This window comes from Motacilla alba, chromosome 2 (genome assembly GCF_015832195.1).
Source record: "Motacilla alba alba isolate MOTALB_02 chromosome 2, Motacilla_alba_V1.0_pri, whole genome shotgun sequence".
Lineage (NCBI taxonomy): Eukaryota > Metazoa > Chordata > Aves > Passeriformes > Motacillidae > Motacilla > Motacilla alba.
In genome coordinates this window covers 98715822-98733497 of record NC_052017.1, presented here as the reverse complement: position 1 = coordinate 98733497, position 17676 = coordinate 98715822, and the positions used below count along the sequence as shown (strand labels likewise).

Sequence of the window (17676 nt, the reverse complement as noted above, 5' to 3'; positions counted from 1 at the left end):
CACCCCCGAGACCTCCTCGTCTCCAGGCTAAACAGCCCCAGCTCCCCAGCCTCCCCTCACAGGACACCGCGCGCCGCCGTCTCCTCCCGCTCCCTTTCCCCGTGGTCCCTCCCAGGACGTGACGCCACCGTGGGAGTTCGTCAGTTCCGCAAACAGGGATGGCGGGGCGCTGAGCCGGGTGAGTGCCGGGCCGGGTCGGTGCAGGGCTGCCCTCCCTGCCCGCGGGCGGACCGGCGGCGGGGCCCGGGGCCCTCGGCCTCGCCGGACGGCGGGGCCGGGCGGGCCGCAGGGAAGCCACGGGCGCCGCCGCCCGGTTAACGGGAGCGGAGGCCCTGAGGCCTCCCAGCCGCGTCGTGGGGGAAGGGAAGGAGGGAAGGGAGAAAGGAGGGGGCGGGAGCGTCTCGAGGCCGGCGGGGCCGTTCCCACATCACTCCCGGCGTTTTGAGCGCTCTGGCTGAAGGAGCTGCTGCTTCCTCTGGTTGACATCGCTAGTTGTGAAAGTCGGATCGTTTCACGATTTGGGCTTTCAAAACATCTTGGAATAGCCGGGTGAGGATAACGAAGGGTCTGCTGCTGCTTCGCAAACCAAGCGCTATGGTGCTGTGCAGTAGTGGAAGAATTATTTTTGTAAGTCGTACTTTGAGGCCATTTGTTTTGAGGAAAGCTGCTCTGGTGCCTCTGTGTAGTGGCCTACTCAGTGGATGTGTTCTAGCCTCATTAGGAGGTGAGCCTGGATACGGTGGATTTAAATGTAATATTTTAATTTTTTTTTCTTTTGGTGCTTTAGGCCACTGTTTCAGAACAGGAGGTGCCCTATTGCCCTCTCCCATGCCTTGTTAAAAAGTAGGTGCTCTGCTTTCCAGTGCTGGTGTAAAGAAGGCTGGGATGTGCTGGAGACCAAATGAGCTTTGTAGGAATTGTTTGCAGTCCTGCAGCCCCTGTTGATACTTGTGAGGTGAAGATGTAGAAATACAGGTGCAACTGAGTATTCCACACATTAGTTAAGCTCAGAGCATAGTGGGTATTCTTGGCAAACTGGAAAATCCACGACTGGTAAGAAAATTTGCTCGTAAAAACTCATCTTGATCTTTTATTTGAAGACATCCATTTCAAAGCATATCAGTTTAAATAACAAATTTACTAATTTGAGAGAATCTCTCTGTGTTTCTAAACATAAACTGATTTGTAGGTTACCTTTTATGGGTAGGGAAAGAAAAAAACTAATAACATTTGGCAGTTGAGTCAATAAAGATATGTAAGAATAACTCTAAAATGAAAAGTAACAATTTACCTTAATTTGAACTTATTTAATGAGTACTTTAAAGTTCCCCATGTTTTATTGAGCTGTCTTTATTAAACAACTGGTCAAATTTGAAGTCTATATGTTGCCTAGGGTGAAATGCCAACATTATGTTTGAAAGTCATGATCGTAATCACAAGTAAGTGAAATTTTCAGCACTGAAAATTCTTGGTGGTTTGTTTCTTTTCCCTCCAGGTTTCCATTCTGATCAGGGGACCAGTCAAAATGGCTGAAGTAACCAAGACAGAAGAACAGCAAGTAGAGAAGAATTTGAATGAAGAAGTGGAGAAAACGCCTCATGCTTTAGAGTCAGCTTCAGGTGTTGGGTGTGAAGGCAATAGTTCTGCTTCAGGTGCAGAGCAGTCCACTGAGAATGACAAAGAAGTTGATAGTGGTGATCAGGATGGCAGAGCAAAGAGGAAGAATTTAGATTCTGAAGATGAACCTTCTAAGAAGGTAGTGAGTATCATTTATTTTGAGCTGTTTTCAAATCCTTGTTTCAAAGCCTTAGTTCAAGAAAAGATTGAAAATATTTATGCTAGAAACGTGTGAGTCAACACAAAACACCAAGTATGGAAATGTTTCTTAGGGAAGTAACAGATGCACAAGTGATGTTGGGCTTCACAGAGGAGAAAGACGGCTGGCAATTAGAATGATGATCTGAGCACATACTTAGTCTAATTCTAAGACTGTTCCATCCTCCATGTGGTAGCAATCTGTTAGTGTAGTGTAGGGTGTACTGGCATTATTCCAAGTTCCATATCTTGAGCTCATTTCTCATGTATGTTGCTTATCTGTATAGTTACCTGTGCTTGGGAGGTTCTTCAATAAGGCAATTTTGTCCTTTTATTTCCTTGGTGAGGTACTGTATAGTTTGCAAAACTCAACAGGCTGCATCCTCTGTGATGCAGTTTCAGTATGATTTTTTGGCAAAGTGAAGCAGTGAAAGACTTACAGGTGCTTCTTTGTATTTTAAGGCTACAAAAGCAGCAGGAAATGTATGTCCTTTTATATGTCCACCTGGGAGGGTGAAAGGGTAATGTTTTACACGATGCTGTCCTTTATTATGTATGAGCTTGTAGAAGCTGATGCTTTAATATCCACTCTAGGTCATCCTTTTGGGATATTTAAATATAATTTGAAAATGTCTGACCTGATGTTTTTGTTTATCTACCCAGAATTTTCTCAGTATGTTAATATATGGCTTAGCAGTCTGGCAAAATAAAGGGTGTCCTTTGTTGTGGTAGAAACATTATTAACCCTTTCATCCTTTTAATAAGGGTGGATAAGGCTTAAATGAGCAAGAACTACGTCGGGTTTGTGTAGCCTAAGGGTGGAGAGAGGTGACTGAGCGTAGCTGCCACCATCTAGGTGTTGTTGCTGATGGCTGTTTGCAGCTGAGATGTGTTAATGCTTTGTATCAGTATGTCCACCACACTTGTCTGAGTCTGCTGTTCTAGCTTCTGTCACCTTCAGTGGCCATTCAGGGAGCCATCTGTGCTTACCCTGGAAAAGAATAGAAGCTGTCAAAATACTTGTTAGTATCGGTCAGCCCAGTGTGGTAACAAACAGATGATGAGGTAATAAAGATTTCAGACAAGGCTGTGTTCATTCTGAATGTTTCCAAAAGTATGTGAAACACTGAAGAGTTCACATGAATCAGCCAAACCTTCTTTTCCCTTGAGGAACTACTATTTGAATAGTAAGATGCAGGGATATTGACTTCTGTAGTAAACTGTTAGGAATGCTTTTAATGGCTTCATTCTGGTTTGTACTGTTATTTCAAATGCTTTTGTACCTCATAGAGTTGATGCTGGTTGTGTCTGTTCTGTTACTTTGGATTTAATTTATAATTTATTTTCACTTTATGTATATAGTTGAAGATTATTTTCAAGGTGAAGAAGTGTTGGGAGCATAATATCTGGATGTAGATAGGATGCTTCTCTGCATAACAGGGGAGAGAAGTGTCTTGTAGTACTTAAAGCTAAGGCTGGACAGAAATCTCTTGGAGTATTTTGAGTTAAGGCAAAATCAGAGACATTTCTACAGCTATCTTGTAAGCATTATATGGAATATGTTGTCAAATTATTCCTCTCATTCCTTTATCAAGGTCTGTGTAAATCTCTGGCAGTGGGGTCATCCACTTGGACCTTAATGTGACATCAGCCAATTGGCCTTTTGGTTAAATTGGCAGTTTATACACTTCTGTCAGATGAAAACATTGAATTTCTGAAACGGGCTCTTTGAAGAGGCTCAAAGTTCCTTGGGAAGGAACATCATCTTCTTCTGTCCCAGATTTAAGAAGAATGAAATGTGCTCTTTGAGAGTGGTAGAGAGTATTAGAGAACAGAAAATTAAGTATTTCTGTGAAGGAAAGATACTGGGCAATATCTGTCATCCAGAAACTGCTTGAATGAATTGAAAAGGGGATTAGGTTTGTGAGTGTTACTGTGATAAGTGAAGTACTGTCATCAGTACCAGGACAGATATGGGAAATCTCTTTATAATGATGGTGCTCTTCATAGTATTGCTTGTTTGCCTTCTTAAATCCTTGAAGTGAACTCATGTGTCTTTTGATTAAATGACTAAGTAATAAAAAGAATTCACTGTTTGAGTCTGTTCCTTCTGTGGTGTGATTTCCTTTCTGCAGCCTGTGATTGGCCATGGGCAGGCTGTAGCTGCACATTATAATGAACTCCAAGAAGTTGGTTTGGAAAAACGTAGCCAGTCTCGCATATTCTACCTCCGAAACTTTAATAATTGGACGAAGAGTGTCCTCATTGGTAAGTTTCCTAAACTGACTGCTTAGACATTATGGAAATGTAACTAATTTTTGTATCAAAATGTAACCTTTTCTGTTTTCTGGTGTTGAGTGTGACACTTTGTCTCATAATACATAGTAAATTTTTCAGCTGCAATAAAATGTCTATATTTATGTTTAATTTGAATCTTTGTGATAGTGTTTTGTATTGTTGGAGAGCCAAGCATATGCTTAAGTTTTGAAGGTCAACTGGCTTACAAAGTTCATACTGGAAACTATTCTTCTCCATGGCATTTTTAGAGAGAAAAGTACAGCTTTAAATCATAAAGAATATAAGTGTTCTTAGATTGAGCTGTTCTTGTTCGAATCTATCTGAAATAATTTCTTAGGCATTTTCTCAAAGCACTCTCTGTTCAGATCCTGGTTAAGCAGTTCTGCAGGAAGCTTGAACACATAAATATTTTCTATATTACCCATAGTCAGTGGTTGAAAAGATGGAAAGCTAAAGGATGTAGTTCTTTAAGAATCAGCAGGTTTTTATTTAAAGGCAAAGTCTGCTGTTCCACAAATTAATTCCAAATTGAGGAAACAAAGCCATCAAATATCTGCCAACAAAGGAATCATCAGCACAGCACCACAGGTTCATGAAGAGGGATCTGTGCCAGAAGATGTTGGCACCATTTGTCTTAGCATGCTGCTTTTTGTTGTGTTATATCAGAGCAGTTAGAAGCAATATTTAGATTTCTACAAAGCTGTTTCTCAAGCCTGTGTTGAAGCCTTTCTGTCATAAAGAATTTCAGCAGTGTGGCTTTATAGCAGTTGTATCAAAACATATTTCATGTCTCCTACTGTGAAGAAAAGTTGCTAGCATGCTGATATGTTTTACATAATATGCCAACATCAGTCAGAGCAGAGAGAATCTCGGCAGCCTCAAGGGGGAAGAAAAAATGTGACTGGTATATGTAGGGTAGAAAAACAACTAAGGAGTAGCTACTGTTATTGCAAAGCCTGGGAGAGTGAGTGAAAAACATTATGCATTTTTGTAAGGTGACTGGGAGGAGATGTTGTGGCTGATGCATTTAATTGGCTTTTTCTTTTTGCAAAAGGCTTTCCCATACTTTCAAATAACATCTGCATTCATTATAATGCTAATGAAAGGGAACCCTGTTTCCCTCCATGTGTCCAGGGTGGTTGTTTAGCCATGTGCAGTTTTGTCTTGGCCAGGGAAACAGTTCAGAGCCTCAGTCAAGTTACATGCAGAGCACATTAAGCACAGAAAATATTAGTCTTCTCCACAGTTTTAAAAGTTTGTGGTTCCTTTCATCCTTCTAGAAAGAAAAGGGATTTAAGTTTGTACTATTAAGAAGACTTATAGGCAAAGTAAGGTCTGAGGTGTTTTAAAATTCTCAACTCCTTTTGATTCTTTAGGCTTTTAGGTGCAATACACATGCAGAGATTAGGTGCAGAGATGTGTTTATATGCTCCTGGTTTTTATTTTTCTAGGTGAATTTATAGACCGGGTACGACAGAAGAAGAGTGACATAACTGTTTTGGATCTAGGATGTGGGAAAGGTGGAGACTTACTGAAATGGAAAAAAGGCAGAATTAAAAAACTCGTCTGTACTGGTAAGGAGACACAATAACTTTCTAGGGAAAGTACATCAGCTTTTATGGGAAACCAAGAAATAATAAAACACCTCCAGTATTTTATTATTTCTTTTTTTCCGGTCCATCAAAGAATGTAATGTACACCTTTTGTGCAAAAAGTTCTGTTTTGTCTTTTAATCTGAAGATATTACTTGATTGCCAGCAGAAATATAAGAATCATCAATGTTTAGCTTTCAGTTCAACTCCTAAATAAAAACTGGTATCACTAAAGAAAAACACCATTGCCACAGGTTGCCTTAGGGAAAATGTGGCCCTGGGGAAAAGACCAACTTTTTTATTTTATGGTTTTTCTTCCACATCTAGTCTCGTAGTATTTTTAATTGTTCTGAAACACATACAGGAGAGTTGCATTTGAAAAAACAATCCCTGCAATGTTGTGAGAAAAAATGGTCTTGGGCGTTACAATCAACTAAAGATTTTCCCCTCAGAAATGGGGAAGAGCTAAAAGCTGATTAAAAAAAGTTTCTGGTTTGAATAATTGGCTTAGATGTTGGGAGAGTGATACCATCTTCCCTTTTCTCAGAAAGTATCCCAAGGATAATCAGAGAAAGAATTGCTTAACTCCAAATTTAATTAGGTACTAAAATTCCCTAAAAGTCTTTCAGTGGGAATTATTTTTTGTACTTCACATTTTACAGTTCTTTCTTGCATTATTCAGTATTCAAATACACTTAATTAATTTACTTACAAAGTTATTAGGTAAATTTATTGCGTATTGTCAGAAACTCAGTGACTGAGAAAGAAGCAGTCTTAGAATTTAAAAAGGTTCCCATAATGTGACATATCAGAAATGCATTTCAACATCTTTTATATTTTTAAGAGTATTAAGAATCCCAGGGAGCTGAGCTGTTTTAATGGAACTGAAGTTGATTTTTTTATCCTGCTGTATTGTACCTTTTGTGTTCCAGTAATCATTCCTGCTTTCTTGTCTGGAGCAGTGTACATGCTTTTAAAGAATTCATTTATTATATTTATTATCTTTCTGTATATAGACATTGCTGACATTTCTGTGCAACAGTGCAAGCACCGCTATGAAGAAATGAAATCCCGATGTCGGTATAATGAACATATTTTTGATGCAGAATTCATACAAGCAGATAGTACCAAGGTACAGTGCCTGTGCTTTGTAATATTTTGGAGATTTAATATTCTCTGTGGTGGTGTTGTAACAATTTGGGTATATACATTTTTAAGGTTGGATTATTGTACTGCCAGGAGAATCAGCCATAGGGGTTACTGGAAGGTTGCTTAAGATGTACTTTGGTGCATTTTGCTGCTGTTGTACAGTGTAACATTCCTGAAGCCTGAATTTCTTTTCCAGATAGTTAATCTGGTACTTTCACTATCTTTTACTCAACAAGGGGAGCAGAATTTATCTTAGGAATTATGTGGGACAGCATGGGATGTTGGAAACTATTTTGGTGAATGCTGGAATATATAAAGGACCTTTTCTGATTTAACTAAACTGATTTAACACTTAGAATTTTTTCTTTCTAGTGGCATTTTGGTTACTATAATGTGGTAGAGCAGGTTTCTTAGGCTGTCTGGAGGCAGTGGTGAATGCATGACTGAGGCTTAGGAGACAGTCTTGTAAGCAGAACTGCTTTTGCTTCCTAGAAGTGCAGGCTGAGAGTGCCCTGCTGGTAGAGGGTGAGACAGAACCTACCTGGTTCCAGCATATCTGTGGAAAAGCTGAACCTGTTCTCAGCCTTGCATGAAGGGTTTGCTTGAATTCTTGATTGCCTTTCCTTCTTCTGAGAAATAGTCTGTTACAAGTTGATGTCATCTCTCTCAACTTAGGGAGAGGAAAGAGAGACTTGGCCAGGAAAGATAGGGATATTTTCATGTTGCTCTTGCAGCTCAGTCTTAGGTGCATATGTATTTTCTGTTGCATGCTTTGTTCTGTCTGTCCTTGTACACAAAAGTTAAATTTCCCTGACTTTGGATCTCTACCATGAATGTAGTACATTTGTTAGAAGGCTTAAGTGAATCATGCTTGTTTCTGTAGTTTTTTTTTTCTTTTTTATCCGTTGCAGGATCTCTTATCTTCCAAGTACAATGATCCAGATATGCGCTTTGACATTTGCAGTTGTCAATTTGTTTACCACTATTCATTTGAGACATATGAGCAGGCTGACATGATGCTTAAAAATGCTTGTGGGAACCTCTCTCCTGGAGGTTATTTCATTGGCACAACTCCAAACAGCTTTGAACTTGTGTAAGTACTCTTATATCCTGTTAGCCTTCCAAAACTCTGTGAAATGTTGTTAAGTGATAGATGTTCTTACAGTGCTCCAATATGTTTGTGCAAACAAAAGCAATTTTTGCAACAATTTCGGATTCTAATAAAAAAGAATCTCATTCATTAACTTGACTCAAACAGGTAAAGCGATACTTAACCTTGTCTCATGTCCTCATGGCTCTTCTGTTAGAGAGTACAGGTCTTCATATACTTCATACCTCTGTCATGACTTTAATAGTGTCAAAATTCCCACAGCCTGGGGAAAAACTGTCAAGGTTTTGTGATTGTTTCTAGAAGCCTGTCTTGTCTATGTAGATTGTCTGTGTGTCCAGGCTAAAGGTTCATCTTTTAGATCCATTTTGTCCTTGGTGTGTTGTATGGGAATAATAACGTGTTAAAGCCCAGTATGCTGCTTCATTTCATTGTTTCATTGCCTTATGAGATAAGGGAAGGGGGAAACTAGAGAGATCACTGAGTATTACTGGGAGAAATACTTTCAGGCTTCTTATGTGTAGTTTTCTCTGTCTGTTCAATACTGGTCAATAAATGTTTGTTTATATCTCCTTCTATAGAAAGAGACTCGAAGCTTCAGAAACAAATTCATTTGGGAATGATGTGTACAATGTAAAATTTGAAAAGAAGGGAGACTATCCCTTATTTGGCTGCAAATATGATTTTCACTTGGAAGAAGTGGTTGATGTCCCTGAGTTTTTGGTTTACTTTCCCTTATTGGAAGAGTAAGTTAAGTTTTAAATTTATGATACAATAAAAGCTGTGGAAAAGAATAAACATTTGTTTAGTTTATGTGTCATTGCATAATGCTTGAAGAAAATTATGTTTTGGCTTTCTTACTTTATTTTTCAGTTCTTATTTTTTTGTTATTGCTTTAAATACAGAGGTTTCTTGCATTTCCATCCACAATTGTAATCTGTCCATTGAACTCTGTTGAAGGTGCTCTGGTCAGAAGCTGTGAGGACTTAAACTATGTCTCACAAGGGACCATCTGATCTGATATATTGGATCTGTCAGCAAACCTTTAAAACTGTCAGCTTTTTCTTCTTTAATTGTAACTTTTTGAGGTGTTTCTTTCTACCCCTTTTTTAGTCTTTCAGTAAGCTTTCTTGTGCATCTTTTCCATCATGGTGCCTCTTTCTTGTCTTCTCCACCTTTTCTTAGATGTGCATAGGATTTTTCCTATGAGGAATTTTTTTCTTTCTCTAAATGTTCTTCACCTGTGAGCATATATTTTGCTGTTACCTCTGTGTGACCTCGGATTTGGTTTTCCCAGCTGTATCCTGAGGTACAGACAAATCTTTCCATACTGGGTTTTTTCCTGCTATTCAAGCTCAGTATGGTTAAACAGTATTAAGCTTTCCCTTCAAGCCTGTTCAAGAGCTTCATTTGTAGTCTATGAAAAATAACAGCATCTGTCACTGACAGCTGTAACTTCAGTGTTGCATGTCCACAGTGTCTACATATAATTGAGATGTAAGCCACTAAATACAATAGAAAGAAGTTTTCTAAATATATTGATAATATCTGACATGATAGATGCTGCAGGGAAAAGTGTAGTCTTTCTGGAAGTCCACATGGAACTTACATGTTTCAGGAGAGAGAGATCTTTTCTATTAAAATGTTTGTAAATTACCTCTGTGTAGATTTTTGTTTTCCTAATTAAAAAAAAACAAAACTGTGCAATTTGTGGTGGACCTGCAGCTTTTTTCATCTAAATGTCTTTACTAAGAAAAAAAGTTGTAAAGAAGTGTTATTCTAGTGAATACCATAAGATGTCACTATGGCTTAAAATTGTTCCTTTGAAAATAAAGCTACAATATTTTTGTGGCTTCCCTAATTAAGCTTGTTATTTTGACAGAATGGCAAAGAAGCATGGTATGAAATTAGTCTACAAAATGACATTTCGGGAATTCTATGAAGAAAAAATCAAGAACGAGGAGCATAAAATGCTGTTAAGGAGAATGCAGGCCTTGGAGGTAAATTTGGGGTTGACTTGTTTGATTTTAATAGCATTTTACATTTTGTTAATTTTTGCACAATAATTGAAATTCCCTTTGTGAACATTTTACAGTTAATTAAGGGCCACCAATAGAAAGCATTTAGTTCCTGGGGCTAAAATATGTGACTCTGGTTGTTGATCTTGACTGGCTGCCAGACACCCACTGACCTGCACTCTTGTTCCCTCTTCCCAACAGGATGGGGGGAGAAAATAGAAAAAAAAAAACTTGTGGGTCAAGATAAATTCAAGGAGATTGCTCAGCAATTACTGTCACAGACAAAACAGACTGAACTTAGAGAAGATTAATTTAATTAATTACAAAAAAAAAAAAAAGTAGAAAGGTGAGAAACATGAAAATCTAAAACCACCTTTGTCCCACCCACTGCTTGTTCCCAGGCTCAGCTTCATTTGTTCACTCCGGACCTTTCTACCTCCTCTTCCTTCCTCTTCGTGGGAAGGGGGATTGTAGTCTGTTCATAACACTTTGTTTCTGCCTCTCCTTCTTTCTCATACTCTTCTCTTGGTCCAGCACAGGTCCCACCCAATAGATGATTCAAGTTTTGAAGATAATATTTCAATATTGAGGCAAGTTTCTGTTCTTGTGAAGTAGGAAACAGAAGCCCAAAAATCATGCCAAGTGTCAGATAGTGGTGTCTGTAATCCATTTCTTCCTCAGCAGAGGGACTGAAAGCTGGATATTTGTGCAAGGAACATTGACTGAAAAGACAGAAAGGAATCTTTGTAGGAAGAAAAGGACAGTCTGTGTTCATAGAAGAAAATAGTACTTAACTGTAACTGAGCATATGTTTTTGCCCAATGTTTTTGTATGTGTTTTTTTATCTTCCAACTCCTACCCTGGATAACTTTAGCAGCTTCAGAGAAGGTTTTCCAGGCCACCTCTGAGGCTTTGGTTTTACTTGCAGTTATCTGTGCTTCTCCCTCAAACAGTAGGATTCCCCTGCAGAAAACTCTCAGATCAACTAATTGGTGACTTACTCAGCTGAGTCAGACTGCAACTTGACTGCATTTGTTGACTCTAAAAGTGATGGTGCTGTGTAAGGGCTCACACTGGCAGTAGCACAGAGACATAGCCTTTGACTTAGCATCTTCCTTCTTAGGAAAGAGAGAGTTATCTTAAGGTAGTGGCCACTTACCACTGAGGATTGCATTTATATGATTAGATTTATTTACACAGATCACTAGTAACTGGGATCCTTAATAAATACGTCTTAGTTTTGAAGAACCTGTTGTATTCTTCTGTTACAGCTTGTGTGTTATTGAAGCATTTTAATTGTTCTGCTTGAAATTGTACTTGCCCATTTCTTAGCACTGCTGCTGAAGAGTTGCTGGTATAGTTGCTCTTCTAAAAGAAGGTATATCTGGGTAATGCTTATAATGAGCTGTACATGAAAGAGAGTTATAAGAGTATAAGTTATAATTATAAGAGAGTTTGTAGTTATTCTGTTTCCCCTGCTTTAGAGACATAAAGATAAAACTTAATTTATAATTCTTGGGTGTCAGATTTTCTGGTAAGTAGGGAACATCAGACCTGTTCCTGAGGGTGCTATAAAGGAGAGACATAAATTTAAAATATTTTTAAGACTTACTGACTTCTGTTGTGGTCTGTGTTGTGACAAACCCTTTACTTGATGTGATTAATGTAATCAAACTATTCTATGTTTTCCAGCCATATTCTACACATGGTGATTCCAGGCTTGTTTCTGATAAACCTGATGATTATGAGCATGCAAAAGAGTTTATCAAAGATGGCAAGGCAAAGTTACCATTGGTAAGTTGCTTTATACTTCATTGGAGATAATGGTGTCTTAAAATTGAGGTCCTGATCTTTCAAACTCTGCTGCCTTCTTCATTTCAGCTGCAGTGAAGTTGGTATGAGTGTCTCTTTGCATATGAAAAATTGTAGAGCTGCAGGGCTCATCTGCAGCTCTAGAGCTGCAGGGTTCATCTAACCTATATCCCATACTCAAAAGAATCAAATTCACCTTATTTGGTAGCTGTTAAGAAATTTGTAATAATGCAGAAGGGAAAGGATATTTTTTCCTTCTTACTTGACAGCTCTTCCTTCTAACTATTCTTAATTTGAGGAATCTTCTTACATGTCTGGATCTTCACAATACTGATTTAAAGCATTAATTCCAATCCTCTGATGGGAGACTTCAAAGCTTTCTTCATAATACTTATATATTTGAATATCTATATATTTGAAATAATTCTTTCAATTTTCATCAGTACAGCATGAAGGTGGTCAGCTTTAAAGTTTTTCCAATTGGTTTTGTTGTTTGGGTTTTTTTTTTTAATCATTGATTCATCTACTGTTCATGTTCTGAATTCTTGAAGATGTAGTCCTCTTACTGCACATATAAAAATCCTGCATCAAGGAAGAAAAGAAACCTGCTCTCCACATTTGAAAATCAAAAATTTTTAAAAAGAAAAATGCTTTTTTTAAGAAATAGGCTTAAGAACACAAGAACGGCCAAATCAGACCAAAATCATCTGTTGCCAAATGCTATTTTAAAAGGTGAAGGTTTGGTCTGTGGGTAGCATATGAACTAAATTATGGCCCCAGTATGGACTCTTTGCATGGGGATGGAGTGGGCAGAGCAGAAAATCAGCTTCTTGTTGTCGCATTGTTTCTTAAGTGGTGGGGTAAATGGCAGCAGCTTTTTACTTGTGAACTTGCCCTGCTTTCATCTGATCAGCTGAGCTGGGAATTTCCTAGGTTGGAAGGCAGGCTGTTTTTCCAGAGTGTGTGAGTAAGGGTGAGAGTTAGTCTCTTGCAAATAGAGTTTCTGTGGATTGTGGGGTGTTGTTGGGTGGAGGCAGGCAGTGTTCCTGAGGAAGGTGGCAGCACCGTGGTATAACGCCTTTTCCTGACTTCTGCAAAAATACTGGGCATCTCAGTCTGAACAGCACCTGGATCCAGGTCAGGTCACACTGGTGTGTGGTGATGGACCCATGAGGCATGCTCTGCATTGCAGAGGCATCCAGACCAACAGACTGTTGACCCATTCTCCTGTACCTGTTTCATTTAGGTGTGTTCCATTATCTGGATCTTCCAGTTCCCAGCCATCGTAGTTAGTGGAGTTGTAAATATCTGTGGTCTACAGTAATGCTTTTCTTGCCCCTAAATAGCCAGTCAGTGTGGGTGGTTAGACCTTGGTCATTGAAAAATGGAGCTTAATCAGTGTTTTATTGTTTCCTTATTTTTTGTTGAAACTGTGTGGTTTTTTTGTCCCCTCTAGGGAACCTTGAGTAAATCTGAATGGGAAGCAACAAGTAAGTAATGGTTTTGGAAACACTATTGACTGAATGACTGCTTTGAAAAGTGTGTAAAATAGCTTGTTAGTCATGGAAGAAACTCCAGATTTTAAATAGAATAAGACGTTATTTGTGTAATTCAAAATGTCTGTGTATAGATTATGTAGTGTGCACATCTCAAGAAATTGTGAGGGAAATGCATAAGTGCAGCCAACCAGGATTTGTATTTTTGCAGGCCATTATACTGGTTGTGTTAGTAGTTTAAAACCAAAAAATGCTGTTTACTTCACAGGTGAGAAGAATCTTTACTCTGCTTTATTAAATTATTATCTAATTTTTGAATCTATTAATTATAAAGTAGACATAAATTTCCTGCAATCTGGAAGTATTATCTCAATTAGCTATTTGAGAGGGGCTTTTTATATAATTTTTTACCTTTTCATACCTAAAAAAAAAATTTATACCTTTAGAAGTTCAGTGATTACTGTGTTTCTTAAGAAGTCTGTTTTTCCAGAAACATGTGGAGTATTGAGCTTCTGATAAGAGTATAAGCACAGCTTGTTCCTTACATGGAACTTTGCATTGTTGCTGAGGAGTGTCTGATAAGCTTGTCTTGAAAGATTTGGAAGTAGCTATGGCACCTCATTGATTAAAATAAAAGTTGGAATGAAGTGGAAATCTATAAATGTGGTCTCAAGTAACTGGTTTAACATATTTGTCTGGTGTGGAGCACAGGAATATTTGGCATACCTGGCATTGAATAGATGCCAGCTAAGTTTTCCAAGGGTGCTGGTGTGGATTGTATGAATTATTCTATCCATTAATAGAATCATACTGTTCTGGACTTGAAAAAATGCTATAATTCCATCTTTGTCCATCAAAATTGACAATATGTATCACAAGTTCATTCACTTTTAAATTAAAAATGAAGTTAATAATCTCAACCCTGATTGTCCATTACTGCAAATATGAAGTTTAGAGTTCAAGTTAAGTTTAAAGACTCCTTTAAACTTAACTTGCATGACCTTTTGGGTTCTAGTGAATGTTCATTATATGTAGAATGGCACAGTAATTTATGAATTTGATTCACATTTCTGAAAGCATGTAAAACTATGCTGGAGTGGAATGCTAGAGTTATTCACTGGAAAATCATAAGATCTTTTGTCATTTCAATAACCTGCTAACAGGTTGTTTGGGCATCATATCAACCTGGTTACATTTTGAAAACTTAATTAAATCACCAAGAAAGCTGAAACTTTAAATACTCCCATTTTCTTTTTTAGGTATTTACTTGGTATTTGCATTTGAGAAGCAGCCATGAAACTTCACATACTGGATGCAGCAAGAAGGGATCATACCCATGTGCAAGTTGGAATGATCAGAAATCCATCGTGGCAACTATTTTTTTATTTTTTATTTTTTAATTATCAGACGTGTGCAGGACACTACCAAAAACTAGAGCAAGCTCGTGATTCAGAGTTACATTGCCTGTCTGTGACAGATGGACTTGTGTGTGTATATATAAGAAAGATTCTGAACCAGTCTTTTTAAGCATTTGTAAGCAATCTGCATGCTCTCAAAACCTGTGTTTGAATTCACATAACTTTGTTAGGAACAAATGTTTTGTTTGTAGAAGTATGTTTGTGATATGAGCCTGACCCTGCACTTTCTGAAGTTGATGGAAGAACATTGACTTTGATAATGCAGAATGAGGGCCTAAATACTGTTCTGCAGAGCTCAGTTAATTCATAATGAGATCTATTCAGCATAGAGGGTATGCCTACATAGCATGCAAAGCAAAAAATACCCCAGTCAGTTTGAGAACCTCTGTGCTGTGCTCAAGCCTGCATTGTAAATCTACCTTAGTGGTATTCATGGTGTATTTTACATGGTAAAAAACCATGATGTTCTTGTTTTTCCTGCTTGCTGATACGTAGTGTCACTTCATGGTGCTTTTAAGATTAAATGAGTTTGTTCTATACAAAACTGCTCTGAAAGTACTCAATTTCTAACGTTTTAAATCTCGACTTTGTTTTCCAAATATGGCTGTGCGGTAATCACTAACAACTGCTCAAGTTAGATTACTGAACATTTTTTATTGTATTAAAGACTCTCTTGACTTTTCAATAGTTTTAGTGTTTCTTGAAGCTTGCTAGACAGATCTTAGGATGCCTTTCTTTCTTGTTTCATAAAATTCCAAATGGGCTTGGCAGTAGAATGAGCTGTTGGTGGTGATGGGGACCTCATCGCAATCTTAAGGCATAAAAAACATGGTCACGTCATGGATCATGAACCAAAAGGGGAGCCTGTGTATTGTTTAAGATACCAGCAGTTCTCTCTGTAAGGGAGGGCTGTGTATGTGCATACACACTCTGGTACCTGTGGGTAACAATCCCCAAATTGGAGACACATATTTTGTTTGGGCACGTAATCAAATGATACCAGTAGGCAGAACTGTGCCTAACTACTGTCATAACTGTTTGTTAGTCTCTTAGAGCTGGCTTAGGGGTTTCTATATGGTGTTAGCTCGACTTTCCATGTGCTTGTAGCCACCCATTACTTAGAAGGCCTGAATACTTCATGTTTCTTCTCTCCAATTTTGGGCTAACAGTAGCTGATGGCTGCTGTTGGCCAATAGATTTAACATAGAGATGAAATGATGGTGGTACCATGAGTATTTTGAAAAGTTATAGCAAACCTAGAAGAGAACATTTCTGTTAAGACTTAAATGTTCAAATTAAAAGAGTTTTTAGTTGTGTTGCTTTCCCCCTGTAATTAGGTTGTACTCTTTCCTCTATGACTCCTATTTTTTTTGTTGTCTAGAAGAACACTTGTAACCTTCACTGAAGCAGTAGAATCTGTTAGTTCTGCTGCTGAAATTAAGACAATAAGATGTTCTTGTTTGCTAGAATTAGTACTCATGAAACTAGCTAAAAATGATGACACTTTAGAAGTGCTGAAATGTTTCTTTGAAATTTGTGTGCGTCAAAGCTAGTTTTGCTGGATTTCTTGTATCAAATTTCATTTGAAAATACATTGTTATGCTATTTTTGGAAGAAATAAGAATAATAAAAACAGAGGGAGTACAGTGAAGTGTCTTTCCTCTTTTAAGTGAATCTTAACATATCAATCACATAATGACATAATGGTTGCGTTCAGAAGGGACTTCTGGAGGTCATTTGGTCCACCCCTCACCCCTGCCCAAGCATGTTCACCCAGAGCTGGTTGCCAGGACCTTGTCCAGACAGCTTTTGAACAGCTCCAGTGGTGGGTACTCCACAACCTCATTGGGCAGCCTGTGCCAGTGCTTGGTCACTCTCACAGTAAAAGTCTCTTGGTATTCAGAGGGAATTTCCTGTGTTTCAGCCCACTGCCTCTTGCCCTGTCACTGGGCACACAGAAAAGGCCCTAGACCCATCTTTACAAACTCCCTTTGGGTATTTGAATGCATTGATAAGATTACTGCCCTGAGCCTTCTCCTGGCTCCAGATCTCCCAGCCTTTCCTTGTATGAGAGATGTTCCAGGATTTTGAATGTAATTAGACCCAGTATCAACTCCTGGCATACACTGTTGGTGACCTCCAACTAGGCTTTGTTTCAGTGATCACCATTCTGTGGACTGGCTACTCAGTTTGCAATCCCCCTCACTGTGCATCCAAGATGGTGGATGCACAAAAACCCCCTTTTTAATATCAAAGTAGACTATCCACTGCTTTTCCATCATCAAGCCAGACATTTATTTTCTTGTAGAAGTTTGTACTGTTGGTTAAGCATGACTTCCCTGTGATGAATCCATGCTGACTGTTCCTGGTAATTTTCTTGTCCTTCATGTGCCTGGAAATAATTTCCAGTATCTCTTGTTCAATCACCTCATTGAGGTGAGGATGGTACTGTCATTCCCTGGATCATTTTCCTTGACCTTCTTGAGGATAGGAGCAGCATTTGCTTTCCTCCAGTCTTTGAACACTTCACCTATGAGTATTCAAAGATCCTCAAGAGTGGACTCATGTTGATACCTGTCATCTCCCTCCATACTTGTGGGTGTATCCCATCAGGGTTTATGGACTTGCACATGTCTAACTTGCTTAAGTATTTCCTGACCTGATCCTTTTCAACCAAGAACACATCTCACATGTTCCAACCTTTCGTTCTGCTCTTTGCATCTGAGATTCCTGAAAGGCCATTGTTCCTTGCAGAGACAGAGGTGATGCTCTGTGTCACAAGTGCCCTGCCCCATTCTGCACTTTTATCCCAGACTTCCTTTTTTTATCCATACACTTGTAGAAGCCCTTGTTGCCTTGGAAATCTCTGGCCTGATTTAATTCCAGGTGGGCTTTTGGCTCTCCTGACTGCGTAGTCTGAGTAGGTTACCTGTCTGTCCTTCCACCCTCTGTATACTTTCCTCTTGTGTC

The 17676-nt window shown here is 38.6% G+C and overlaps 1 protein-coding gene across 3 annotated transcripts; it reads left to right on the top strand.

The window, feature by feature from the left end:
- The first annotated feature begins 86 nt into the window (after nt 1-86).
- Nucleotides 87-15250, top strand: RNMT (RNA guanine-7 methyltransferase). 3 transcript variants are annotated; one of them, XM_038163218.1, is made up of 11 exons: nt 87-178; nt 1496-1759; nt 3951-4083; nt 5565-5687; nt 6722-6837; nt 7766-7947; nt 8544-8708; nt 9845-9962; nt 11673-11774; nt 13249-13282; nt 14548-15250. In XM_038163218.1, exons 2-11 carry the CDS (start codon nt 1526-1528, stop codon nt 14583-14585), a joined length of 1245 nt encoding a protein of 414 aa, XP_038019146.1. In that variant the 5' UTR covers nt 87-178; nt 1496-1525; the 3' UTR covers nt 14586-15250. The 3 variants fall into 3 exon arrangements, with proteins under 3 accessions (XP_038019146.1, XP_038019163.1, XP_038019155.1); XM_038163235.1 differs by having other exon boundaries at nt 1496-1756; nt 14548-15010; XM_038163227.1 differs by lacking the exon at nt 87-178 and adding an exon at nt 413-549 and having other exon boundaries at nt 14548-15010.
- Nucleotides 15251-17676: the final 2426 nt, after the last annotated feature.